At 41.7% G+C, this 12,945-nt stretch overlaps 1 protein-coding gene across 1 annotated transcript in view; it reads right to left on the reverse strand.

Moving 5' to 3' along the window:
• Positions 1-205: 205 nt before the first annotated feature.
• LOC105567951 overlaps positions 206-12,945 on the reverse strand; it is a 38,957-nt gene continuing 26,217 nt past the window's right edge. Inside the window, exons 4-8 of the mRNA XM_012023244.1 lie at positions 12,342-12,448; positions 11,299-11,594; positions 10,191-10,368; positions 7,273-7,442; positions 206-5,801 (exon numbers count right to left, since the gene is read on the reverse strand). Coding sequence (XP_011878634.1) covers positions 954-5,801; positions 7,273-7,442; positions 10,191-10,368; positions 11,299-11,594; positions 12,342-12,448 — 5,599 coding nt within the window. The 3' untranslated portion in view covers positions 206-953. The remainder of the gene's footprint in view (positions 5,802-7,272; positions 7,443-10,190; positions 10,369-11,298; positions 11,595-12,341; positions 12,449-12,945) is intronic.

A 12,945-nucleotide genomic window follows, 5' to 3' on the forward strand; every position in this document is an offset into this window, starting at 1 on the left:
ACAGCTGGATCTTGATGTAGACTTTATTACAATTTGCTAAAAACAATAAAACTAAATGTACGAACTGATAAGTCACGATCACGTGAACTGCAAATAAAATAATTATCAATTAATAAAAGACAAATAGTATAAATAATTATCATTCAAAATTTGCTCCATCTTCTTTTTCACTGTGTAACGGATAATAATTTTATTATTAATTTTATTATTTCGTAAAATAGCCTTTATTAAACGATATACTTACGAGTGATATAATAATTATTTCTCTTATCTTATATGATATACAGCATTATAACATTAACACATTCTCATAAAGATGATAAATACAATTCTTATAAATTAAGCTGTCTTATTATTATTATTGAAACATATTACGATATTTTTATAATAGAAGTTGTATAAAAATTTGTAGAGTGGGCAATTGTGCATTATTAATTTGGAAAAAAGTTACGATGCAAATCGTTATTTATCATTATATACAAGATACAATTAGTTCAATTACATGTATAATGTGAAATATGTGAAAAATATTAATGGCCTTCAATTAAAAATTGTTTGAACTTGTTTGACTTTAGATTAAACGTTGGTAACAGCGTTAAGAAATTAAATGTGAAATATTGAATGTGACAATTGGACAAACTATGTTAAATAAAATACGTTAATACATGTGTATTTTTAGAAATTCCATTAATACTTTGCACGCAATTATCGATACAATTATTATCATAATTACATATTAAAAATAAACTATTAAATGAAAAGCTGATAAAATGAAGAGAACACACGCGTGAATATTACGATGTCATTATTTACAAATCTGTCTTAAAATATTCCTATACTTAAACTGAACGTTATAACTATTCTCTCTCTCATTCTATCTAATAGTCGTCAAAATACAAAATACATGTGAAAAATAGATGTACATTTTAAAAAGAAAGACCGCTTGAACGATCTTAAAACGCATTCGTACCCCTGCTGCTTTCAACTATGCGTCTTCTTTCTTTTAAAAGCTCCAAAAATTTCGCCCTTGGACTACCGGGATATTTCACGTCCACAGTGAAAGAATCTCCAAGTCTGGGATTCATTAACTCAGTTCTTAAACTGTCTCTTGATCTCCGCGCGATTTCCTTCTCCATGTAAGGCGTTTGTTCCACGATCGAGTTTGTAGAATCTATCAAATAATCCTGATGTTTTATCTCGAAGATCGTCGGCTCGTTTGACGCCTCGATATCTGACAGATTATCGTAATCTTCCGGCGATTCGTTGCAAAATTCTTCAGAATCAATTTTAAAACCGATCGATGTCGTCAAACTGGTATCGTCCGGTTGATCCGAGAGTTGCGTTTTCCTCAATGTCCAGGAGCTACTCTCAATTCCGCGAATGTGGCCGAGATAATCCTCGGCGGTAGAAACTTGGTCGAAATTAAGGATGCCGTGGGTGTCTTGTTGGAAAGTCCCTCGTAACTTGGAGTAAGTTGTCGGGCTTTGCGATCTAAGGTCGGATATTTTCCGGAGGCGTTCCCGTCGGGATTGCTTCAGACTCCAGCATTTACTAAAATCGGCTGCGCCCATTAGTTGATCGAAGATTTTACGCTCGAGATCATCCTCAGTTGTAATATTGTTATTTTTGTCATCAAGATTGCGTTTGTCTATCTCGGTAAGAGCTTGATACTTTTCTAGCCCGTTTAACGTAGACTGTTGCGTCATGTCAATTCGAGTGGCGGGTAAAAGCGGCAAGGGAATCTTGGTAAGACTGGACTCGTCGCAATTCTCAGCGTCATTGTCGGAAACTATGTTCTCGCGGTAATGGATCGAGCTGTCGACGATGCTGGACACCTCGGAGCCTATACTGGGACTCGCTAAACTCGATTTAGCGCCAGCAGACTCGACATCGATGCCATATTTGTCTCGAAGGACCTGGTTATGCTTGCTGACTTTGTCGATACACGCTTCCAATCGCTCGATACCTTTCAAACACTTTGCGTAGGACTCGACAGCAACAACTTCATCATTATCCGGCAGGTATTTGTCAGTGTCATCCTTCAAGCTCACTCTGCGCCCTCGGAACTCTATATAATCTTTATCTGTGCTCGAATTGTTCCCACGACGACCTCGTCTTCTGCGACGCTTTCCATAGTTCTCCAACATGTTCGTGGCACTCATGTACTCGTTGATAGAGTTCATGTTGCGCATGAAGATTATTGCCTCATTCAGGTACTCTTCAAGAATATTTCTCTTCGATGCTGCACGAGAACGAGTGTCTTCATCGATGACATTATCTTCAGCAACCTTGTTGCAAGAATCCTCGCGATGATTCTCGTTGGAAAACTCCACCTTCTCGTCGTTAAGCGTTGCCTCGGAGTCCTCAGACTCATGATTCTCTCTCAACACAGGCAGAACTTCTTCGCTCTTTGTCGATAGGATCGTTTTTTGCTTCAAAGGCTGACCATCTTCGACATTCGATTGAATGATATCCAAACTTTCGGTCACAACCGGCTTTTTCTTCTTCATCTTCTTAATAATAGGCTTTAAGCCCACTTCTGAGGTTCGCTTTGATGCCAGAACTTTGCGACTGGTCACGTCAGACATCTCTTCGAGATTATTGCGATTTGAAAAAGATACTTTTTTCTTGCTGATATTGTCAAGTGGTCTAGTTTTTGCTTCTTCTTCGGAGTCACTGTCTACGATGCGCGACGATGTCCCTAGAATTAATGCTTTGTAATCCTGTATTAGATTCCTCTCCGACAATTCAGCAGATTTTCTCTTCGGAAACTCTATCCGAGTATCATCAAAATCATCGTCTATCGAGGACTCGACGTTCGCCGAATCTCCATGACTTGGCTTCGAAGCTTCCTTTTTCGTGTGCGCAACGACATCCGGAGGACAAAAGCTCTCGTAGTTCATGTCGTCGTTCGAATCCATCGTTTTCGCCTCAGCTGACTTGTTCGCCATGTTGTCTTCATCGTAATCAAGACTGTCGTCCGAAAAATTATAATCGCAGTTTAGTAATAAGTTCTTTAACGAAATAGATTTTGATTTCTTCAAATTCTTGCAACTGTCCTTGGAGTCTTGATCACGCGATTCCTGAGCCGTTTCTTCGGGAGTTGTAGCGACAAAAGTACATTCGCTGTTTATTGTAGAAGAGAAAAAATTATCAATTAGCTCTAAATTAGTGTCTTGTTGCGCAGAAGATGGCATAGTCGTTGTCTCTCTGTGGTAATCGGAATTTTCCGACGATTTTTCTCGACACGGAAGGGTCCAGTTTCTCCATAAATCATGACGGGCAAATCTTTGCGTTGATCTTCTAGGATTCAAACTGTGGCTACGTTTCCTAATGATGAAAGCCTGCGTTAAGCCGCCTCTCGGAATCGGTCGCGTTCTCTGACAAACGTTATCAATGTATATTCCGTTCCATTCCGTCTCCGTGCCGCTCTCTTTCGTCTCGATGGCGGAAGAAGTGCCTAAAGAACTTGTAAAAGTTATCGACTTCTTGATCGCGATTTCCTTCTTCAAATCAGACGTCACGTCATGGTAGCTTTTGCTTCTCGGGTCCTGAAAGATATTCTCGATCCTGAAAACTCTGCCGTCCGCCTGCGTGGCCGTCGATTTGACTGTAAAATCCTTTAAAAGAGATCCTCCAGTTCCGTTTTTAATCTCTTCATCCGTCTGAGCTGCCCTGTCGCTGGAAATAGGCTTCGATTTCTCCTCCACGGCATCGCTGCCGTCCATCACCGCTATCCTCGACTCTAGACCATTCGCGCTCTCGATTGTTATATTAATTGTTTCCGGTAGAGATATAGAGATAACGTTCTTCTCGGGACTGTTCGCTCGTACGTGTTGGCTGAGCTCGTGAATCAGACTGCAGCATTTGCTGTAGCTTCTGCTCTCCGAATTATCTTTCTGCCGACTCGCGGTTTCCAAACGTGGCGTCTGCACCGCCGAATTCCTCCCTGGCGACGCGAGGAACGTGTTGGTCGAGCTATCCACGCACGGCACTCTTTTGTCGCCACCCTCCGGATAAAGCTCGGATACGTCGGCGCTGGACAGATTGCTCTCGGCGTAATTCTGCGCGTCGTCGGAGAGTATACCGGAATCGTTTCGCGGCGAGTGAAGTTCATAGTCGTCGAAGTCGAGATCGGTGGCCAAGCTTCCGACATCCCTGCAGCGGAAGATGCTGGTTTGTGGCCGTCGATCCGTCAGCGTTGCCATGTCCTTCACTCGGAGAACGGGTAATCTGCGATCCGCTATCGCGATTACTGCGACGTCGCCGTCCGCGTGGTCGTCCGTGAGAACCGCTGCGTCTTGGAGCACCACCTTAGGTTCGTCCGTCAGACACGCCGTGTCCTTGAAGCGCAGCGTCGACGCCGCTTCCGTCTGCGTGTCCACGGTGATCCTCCGTCGTTTCATCAGCATCTTCCGCGAAATCTCCTGGAGCCTCGATCGCGCTATGAGACTGCCTGGCATCTTCACGTCGATACCCTCCGGCGGTGAACGCGTACCCGACGTGTTGCTGCTCGCCATGCTGGTCTCCTCCGTGTGCTTTCTGCTGGAGTAGAGTCTTTCCGTGACGGCCGCCACAATCTCGGCGCGTTTTACTTTTTGAATGGCCGTGTGATGTTTTAAACCGCCCACCACCGTCACCGCGGACGTTACCGCGTCCGGATCTAAGGAGCTCTTCCTGCGCGTCAGCTTGTCGCGCGCCAAACTCGAGATCAAGATCTGCTCGTCTTTGGAGCTGCTCGAGCTGCTGTCTTTACTGGTCTTTCTCTTCAAGCTTTCCAAACTCGGTTTTCTGCCGATGTTATTATAGCTACCTGTTCTGTTGGAGTCTTTGAGACTCTTGTCGGACTCGTTGCTGCTCTTCCTCTGCAGGTGGTCCTTGCTGCCGATCGCCCTCCAGATACTTCCCGACTTAACGTTCGCCTTGCGATCGTCGATCTCGCGGATATTATTGAGCTTCTTTCCACGATCGGGCAGCGTCGGGCGTTTCTCCAAATTCGTGTGCGATCGCTGAACACCGACAATTGCTGGTTCTCGCTTCTTGCTAATCCCGTCGATAGAACCGAATTTCTTGGAGACGCTCAAGTTGGACGAGGGTAAATCGACGGAATTTTGCTTACTGAACTTAGCTCTCGGTCTGCTTCTGCCAACGGATGCCGGACTTGCTGGAGGGCATTCTGACGCAATCTGATGAAGGTCAACAATCTCCGAGTCTTTCAAGATGCAGGAATTCGCTGAACTACTGCGATCATCGGGATCGTCGTCGATTCTTTCCGTTCCCTCGAAATCTTCGTTGCTGCCTTCTATAAAATCGGCGTCGATCGAATCTTCTTGCACTTCGTCGGAGCAAATCTCTTCGATATGTGTCGACGATTCTTGCAAGCTGTCGTCCGGCTTGATCAGCACGGCCACCAGCGTCGGTATATCCACGAAAACCGGTTCACTGATCTCGTCCACCACCTCGTCGTCCTCGTCATTCAATTCGGTAACCTTGGCCTGATTATAATTGCCGACGAAACGATCCGAAAGTCGCAGATGCTCGAAGGAGTTGAATTTTCTGATGGGCCCTGAATTGTCCGCCTCGTAAGCCGTCACACTATCACTGGAATTGAATCTTCTTATCGGAAGTATATCGTGAACTCTGTTATCTTTCGATCGTATAGTCTTGTCCTTATGATTGGATTCCTCGGATCGCCAAGTGTTGAATGATTCCTGCTCTTCGCGATACTGAGGATCCGTCGCGGAATCCTTTGAACTTTGAACTTTACCGCAGCAACACGGCGCCTTAGTCTGGTCGATATCCTGCAATAAGATTCGTATAACTGATTTAATTTAAACCGAGAATGGATATGACATATTTGTGTGTATGTGTGTGGGGGGGAGGGAGGGGTAGCAAAATTTCTTTGAGCTGTACGATCCTTTTTCGCCATATTATGCATATGCATAGAGTACTTAAGTTATGCGCTTCTACCATGATTATTTTTAGATAATCTTTTCAATTTTCCTCATATATTATAATATTTTTCACTTTGTTCTTATATATTAAAATTTGCAATAACCTCTCCGTTCTTACTAAAATAATAAATTATATAATTAAAAATTAATATTTAAATCGGCGCTTAAAATTTAAATGATATCAACTTGAACAATTTCTAGCTTTCTGCTTTTGACAAAAAGAGAGAAGCGTTTGATTTTGTTTTAATATTTCCATTTCCAATATACATCATAATTATGATATTCTATCTATCAAAAGAAATTATTATTCTGCATGAATAATATTTTATCTCGGATTTAAAATATGACGCGCAAGCTCGTGGATAGTCGACCAAGTTGCGATTGCGGACGAAGCATGAGGAATTTAATTAATCGGCGATTATGCAACGTGCGGAAATGAAGGATGGAAACTACCTGATGGAAATGGAAACGCTGTTCGCTCGTTAAGCGTAACCCATCGGCGTGCTATATTTTATCAGCAATCGTTCGGCCAATCGCTCGCAACGGGCGCTCAATAAGTGTCAAATAAACGATCAATGAATCTCATTTGCGTAATGACATCGGACAATATCGCGACGCCCCGCTCGTATTGGTAAACCCCGATAATAAACTCGCACACCCTCTCGGGCGCGAGTTAAAGCGCGACTGAAAAATCGGCCGCTATTTATCGCGGATCCGCGCGTTCTACGTCGGGCAAAATTGCGAAATTTGTTTTATAATGCCACGCTATTACCGATCGCGCGCTGCTCGAAACTCATTAATATTTTCTGCCGGCAGCATGCGAATCTCCGGCCGCGTTATAAAGTCGCTCGATCAACATCAGGCCGGGGATTAAATCCTTTTGCGTTTTCAGCCTCGCTTCCGCCGAGCTCGATTTTTCATTTCAGCCACGTCAGAAGACAAACGAGAAAGCGGTGTTAATTTTTATTCGATTAAAATAACACTTCGGCAGATAAAATTTTGTGAAAAATCGAATCATATTTGACTGATATGAAGTAATCCCGAAATGTGTAACGTGCAAATAACTGATATTTTATCGAAATTTTAATTAATATTCAAGTTGTATCACGCCAAATTGCACATAATTATCTTGATTGTTTAAAAAGATTAAATCAGTTTTCTATGTATGCGACGTTTTCACGTCTCTTAATTGTTATTAGATAATTTGTTAGATAATCTCTCGATTGATAACATATTGTATTGGGTCCTGAAACTAATATTTTCTCATCATTTAATTTGCGTAAATTTATAATGAGTAAAATCTTCGGAAATTTCTTGCCTTTTCGAGCAATAGAGATTTCAGTCTGGCGACCTCGGCTCTTAATTCACGGATGATTCTCTCCACGGGGTCCTCGTTGACCACTGGTCGATTGACCACGCTCTGCGCCCTTTGCGCGAATCGTAGGGTGTGCGCGGTCTCGTTGTAACTTCCGCTGGCCGGAGATATCGCTGAAAGAAACAATAAAACTCGCATTAACATCGATACACGATAAAACCGTCGTACGTTCCAACTACTCTATTTAATCGTTACAGTGCGATTTTCTGATTGATACTAGCGGCTGCGGCGCATTTGCATTCCAAGTTAGCGATTAGATTGATCGATAATGGAAAATTGTTTGAGGAATAGTATCTACTTGAAGTGCCTGTCGCGAAATGTCGCAAGGTATCGCAAAATACTGCTTGCCTATTCAGAAACAACTATGGGACCGTGCGAAATATTTTTAGTTTCACTAAAGAGAACGTCGCGTGCATTTTCCAATACAGAGACCCTCGATTTCTTGCTCTTTGGATATAAAATCTATATAAGATTCACCGCATTCATAAATCCGTTAGATACACAGATAATCAGATACCCGCAACGGCGGGCGTCTGTCGAATTAATCGAGAGGAAATGTACGGAACGAAACTCCGCGGATGGACAAGTCAACCGGAAATAACTCGTGGCTCACCGAGAGCTCGATAATCCGAAATAAATTTTCAAGCGGACGGTATCTTTTCCGGATACGTCGTGCTGCGGAATCGACGGATAAAATCCGCCACCGCGGCGACAGTGTGCGGTCCGTGGGATAATGTAATATGTCTATTCATCTACGCACTACGCTCAATCACACATGCGGGCCCGTTGAATATTAAACGTCTCCCCGATAATAAACCGAAATGCTATTAGCAATTCAATTAATTGCCGATGATCAACGGTTCGGAATATTCCGCTACGATTAATTATACACGTCGCCGGGCCGGCTAGAAGTATTCGCAAAACTCGCCGCGCCGCCGTTGTTCCCCGACCAATTGTACGGATCGTGCAATCGACTCTTCCATTTCGGCAATTAATTGTGACGAATCGGAAGAGGGAAGACTGGCGCGCCTTCCCTTGATTAACGTCTCTCTACGCCGCCGACTCAATTACGTCAGTTTCGTTGGTTTATCACGGGACGATAGAAGAGATAAAAATGTCATGACGATCAACGAATCCAAGTCAACAGTTAAATAAAAGGTAGAAGAGTGTGCTTTTCCTCTCCGTAGATCAATTTCACGTCGAGTGTGATGTATCTTACGAATTACCATGTTTTTCGTACGTACGATCGTCAAATTTAATTACAAATTCAATCAAAGAAGATTAAGCAGGAGCGGACAGACATTCCACAATTAATAATTCATATTCGTCTCCAAAGTGGAGATCCGTACATTGTATATTTTATCGTTAGTATGTTAGTTTCAAACCTAATTTAGTTTGATTTTAACTGGAGGGAAAGATGTCAATTTTTGCTCGAAAAGATGAAGATTTAACTATTAGTACCGTGTAACGCAACCTTCTCTACGTGCTTTATCTAACTACGATAGGTTTCTACGGGAAGATAGCGTTTCCCTACTTTCAAATAGCAATTTCAAACGTTAATGGTCTTTCATGACGACGATGGTTTTCTTAAATTTTTCAATTCTGTCCAATTCGCGTAACGTTTGTTCCCTTAAAAAAACACTGTTGCGAAGATTAATGTAATCAAAGGGAGTCGAATATAACCAGGCAAAACCCTTCTAAAGTGATGCTACGATGAAAGACAAAACCGTCATAAACAGTTTAGTTTACTAGAGCAATCGGATTAAGTTTCTAAATGTATTTAACATGCTTTCTACAAAGTTAAAGTTTTAATATTATGAAACAAATTTAAAGCGAATATTATTAAAAGTGTATTAAAATTTACATAAAACTTCGAGTATGTTTAAATATTTCACAATTAAGTTAATTATTTAATTAATTAATGGTTTAAAAACATTCTTTACGCGTAATCATTACTAGCTTACTAATTGCTATTGTTCATATTGATTTAATTTGCTCTGGTATTGGTTTTCAATAATCTTTTATTAAATCTATAGGCACTGGTGTTTATATTTTATATCGTATAGCTGCGAAGCGTTTATCTTTGTATTGCGTTATTAAAATTATTGAATTATGTTTAATAACGACTACCATACACTGTGGGAAGAATATTGGCGATGAATCGATCACGTAGCTACTGTCGCAAGCTCACTACAGATTTCTTATTTACCGCTTTTCGCGTCTCTCTATCTCGGCTCTATTGAAATTTAATCTCCGCGTCTTAGCTCGCCTGGAAAAGCATTTAAACCAATTACATCCAGCCCGGGTTATCGCAAATGGGAATAATTTCACGAATATCGCAATAATATTTCTCCTCCGACAATTAATGGAATTTATGAGAAGCCGAAGAATTTTCGCTACAATCACGAAACGTTCTCGAAGAAAAAACACTTGGCTGATTTGAGTGATCTTTACGAGAAATACGAGAGAGACCAAAGAAACGTGAAGCAAATTGATTAACTACGGCCGATCGTAATTAACTCTTTTGGTGAGAGGCTCGCACTAAAAGGGTCAATTAAGCAATGTCGAATTGGTCGTTGGATTTCAATCTGCGCGCGAGAACGGTGCGTCGTAGCTAGCAACAGAAAGGATATTAAAATGGAGGGTTCGAGATCAAAAGAGGGGAAATGCGAGCTTATAATTTCCTCGCGAAAATACACACGGCGAAACGCGATTTGCGCGGGCAAAATATTCCCTAAAGGAAGCCCCTTAATGCCGATGGAACGTTCTAAGATCGCGAACGCTGGAAAAGGGGGAGAATACGAATTTAGGGAAGAGACGGTAGGGGGAAGATCAAAAGGAAAATACCGGTAGACACTTACTGGCGAGCATAATGGTGGTGGCATTTCCGCCGAGTGCATCCTTCAACAGCCAAGTGAGCGAAGAGTCTCTGTAAGGGATGTATCTTCTTCCCGGCCTATTTCCGGTTGAGCCTCTCTCGGCGAGTGCGGATATCACGTTGCCTAAAGCCACCAGGCTCTTGTTGATATTCGCACCTTCCTATAGGCGATGCAAAAAAAAACAAGAGTGATGCGACAGTAATGTCAAAATTATTAGCTTACTTTGATATTTTTTCATCAGCATATTTTTATTTCTTATTCTCAATTCTGTAAGAAAAAAAATTTCGAATGTCAATAATTATTTCCTTTCGTATCAAAGTAAATGTTAAATGCAAAAATATTGCAACCGATTGTGATAACATTCCACGTGTTTTTGAAGTGATAAATGCACGTCTATCAGCATTTGTGTACAGTTGTAAACCTTGTTAGTTTAACGTATGAATTTTTAATCACAAAAACATACTTTGGCTTTCATACGTGAAATACTATTAGCGATGATTCTTGAATCTTTGCAACGTCGTGATGATTCTTTCCGTATCGTAGGAGGCATGATCGCATCAACGTCGATGCTTATTCACGTAATAAATCGCTCGTGAATTATAGTTGATAGACCATTAACACAGATCTTATTCACATAATATCTTTCACCTAACACATTAAATCCGTATCGAAAATTAAATCCAGTTTCACACGGTGCACATATACACCGCACAGAACTATACATGAAAATGGAGACAGGTGTTAGATATCACCAACGGGCATTAGACCTTTCAAACACTTGTGCCCCAATAATTATGGATAAATCGAGATATCCGTCGATATGGAGAGAAAAAGGTTTTCAACGACACTACAGTTTTAGATTTGTCCCAACGCTTCCTCGCGCTCGTTTTACACGCTTGTTACTTCGGCGAGTGACTCCGGCGGTCGATTAGGCGAGTCTATTAGGCGCGCGACGCGGCGGCCAGGACGAGATTGATAACGGGGCTCTATCCATCCGCGAAGCGGGCCCGCGCGAATATCGATTTTCATCGCGCGAAATTCAGCCGGCGAATATTCCGGCGGACGATATTATTTTTAGGAAATGACTCACCTTCAGTCGATGAACGCCGCTGCAGGTGGCCGCGCTCTCGCTGCCCGCCAGATCGACTAGGTGTAACCTGCTACCGCCGCGCGGAGTGGCGTCCTGCCTCCTGGAGGACGAGCAAGTACCACTGCCGTTAGGACGCTCGGCGTCGGCCGTCTCCTGCGAGAGGTCGACGGTCAGCAGAGCGTGGCTACGACTGCTGCTGGGGTTCTGAAGTGTCGACGCTGTCTTCCTGGCCTTCGTGCCCTCCTCCACGTATGATATCAACGACTCCAGGGTACGAACCACATGGTGCGTTAATCCTAAAAGGAACGAAGATCGTTTAAGCGAGAGAAACGGGGGGGGGGGGGTCGTCGATGGCAAAACGTAGCGATCAATTCGTATCAGGATTGCGAGACGTTGATCGGTTGAGTTTCATTGTTGGAATAGATTACGACGGTGAGTAGATAATGACGTGAAACGATGCAGAAATGTTTGAGAAATTATACTCGAGGAAAGCTTTATCGTTACAAAAATCGTGGAATTTCGTGACACAAAAGTTATACTAGCACTCTAGAATTCGAAAACGACAGGATTGGAGAATCAACCAATTCAAGGATTTTACAATCTGAGAATAGTTTAATCGATCGAAGGCTCAAGGATGCAAGTATGTAATCGCTTAAGATTAGAAGATTCAGAATGCATCTATTTTTACGTGGGGAATAATAGTGATCCCATTAAACATAAACTTTTTAATTTAATAAAAATATAATTAACACTTTTTAATATACAAGAGGAATAATTAAAAAATAAAGCTGCAAACATTACTCGCAGGATTAATGATACATGTAATGCGATAATGTTTAACAAACCGTATTTATTTTTGTTTTTTGGACTATAACAATGGCGAATGAGAGAAATATAGCGTGCAGAAAAGATAGCCGCGGAGCGAGATAAAGGAAGATTTAAACAGCGCAGAACTTAGGTACACACTGAGAGTAAGAAGACTCTCGAAGAATTTTAGCCGACGTCCTCCGTTCGCAACGTTTCACGGTAAACGAGCGGAGTACCTTGAACGTAAGGTCCTAGTCGAGGATGTTCTCGAACTCGGAGACCGCTCGTGCTCGTCGACGGTTTCAGGAGATCCCTCACCCTCTCGTTGTATATCTCCAGATAACTGAAACAGATCCATTACATACAATTTTATAAAAAGACTCCCGTGAAATTGTCGTAACCGTAAATGTGTAATCATCTCTCGTGGCTTTCCTTATATTTTCTCTTCTTCCATCACTTATACAGGTATCTCTTCTATATAAATTATATCTAAAACATTGAGGATATCAATTATTGTGTGGGGATAAATCTACCGATTCTTATCGAGCGCAATTATTCGTCAATATTCACTAATGACATCGATGGCATAATAATATAATATTTTCAATATTTGAGTAAACACTATAACTTGATTCTTTTGCAAGCTACCAATTGTTTCAACGAATTACATATTCGATGTACAAAATATATTATTAATTAAAGCTCATTTTAGATGATTTGCAATTTATATTGGAATTCAAGATATATTAATCTATTACATTCTGATACGTTGATATTCTATTTGGAATATTATGTGCCGTTAATAAAAAGAAATCGAAGAATTAGAACATATATACGAAA

The sequence above is a fragment of the Vollenhovia emeryi genome, unplaced genomic scaffold (assembly GCF_000949405.1).
Source record: "Vollenhovia emeryi isolate VEMERY1.0 unplaced genomic scaffold, V.emery_V1.0 DF939133.1, whole genome shotgun sequence".
Taxonomy (NCBI): Eukaryota; Metazoa; Arthropoda; class Insecta; order Hymenoptera; family Formicidae; genus Vollenhovia; species Vollenhovia emeryi.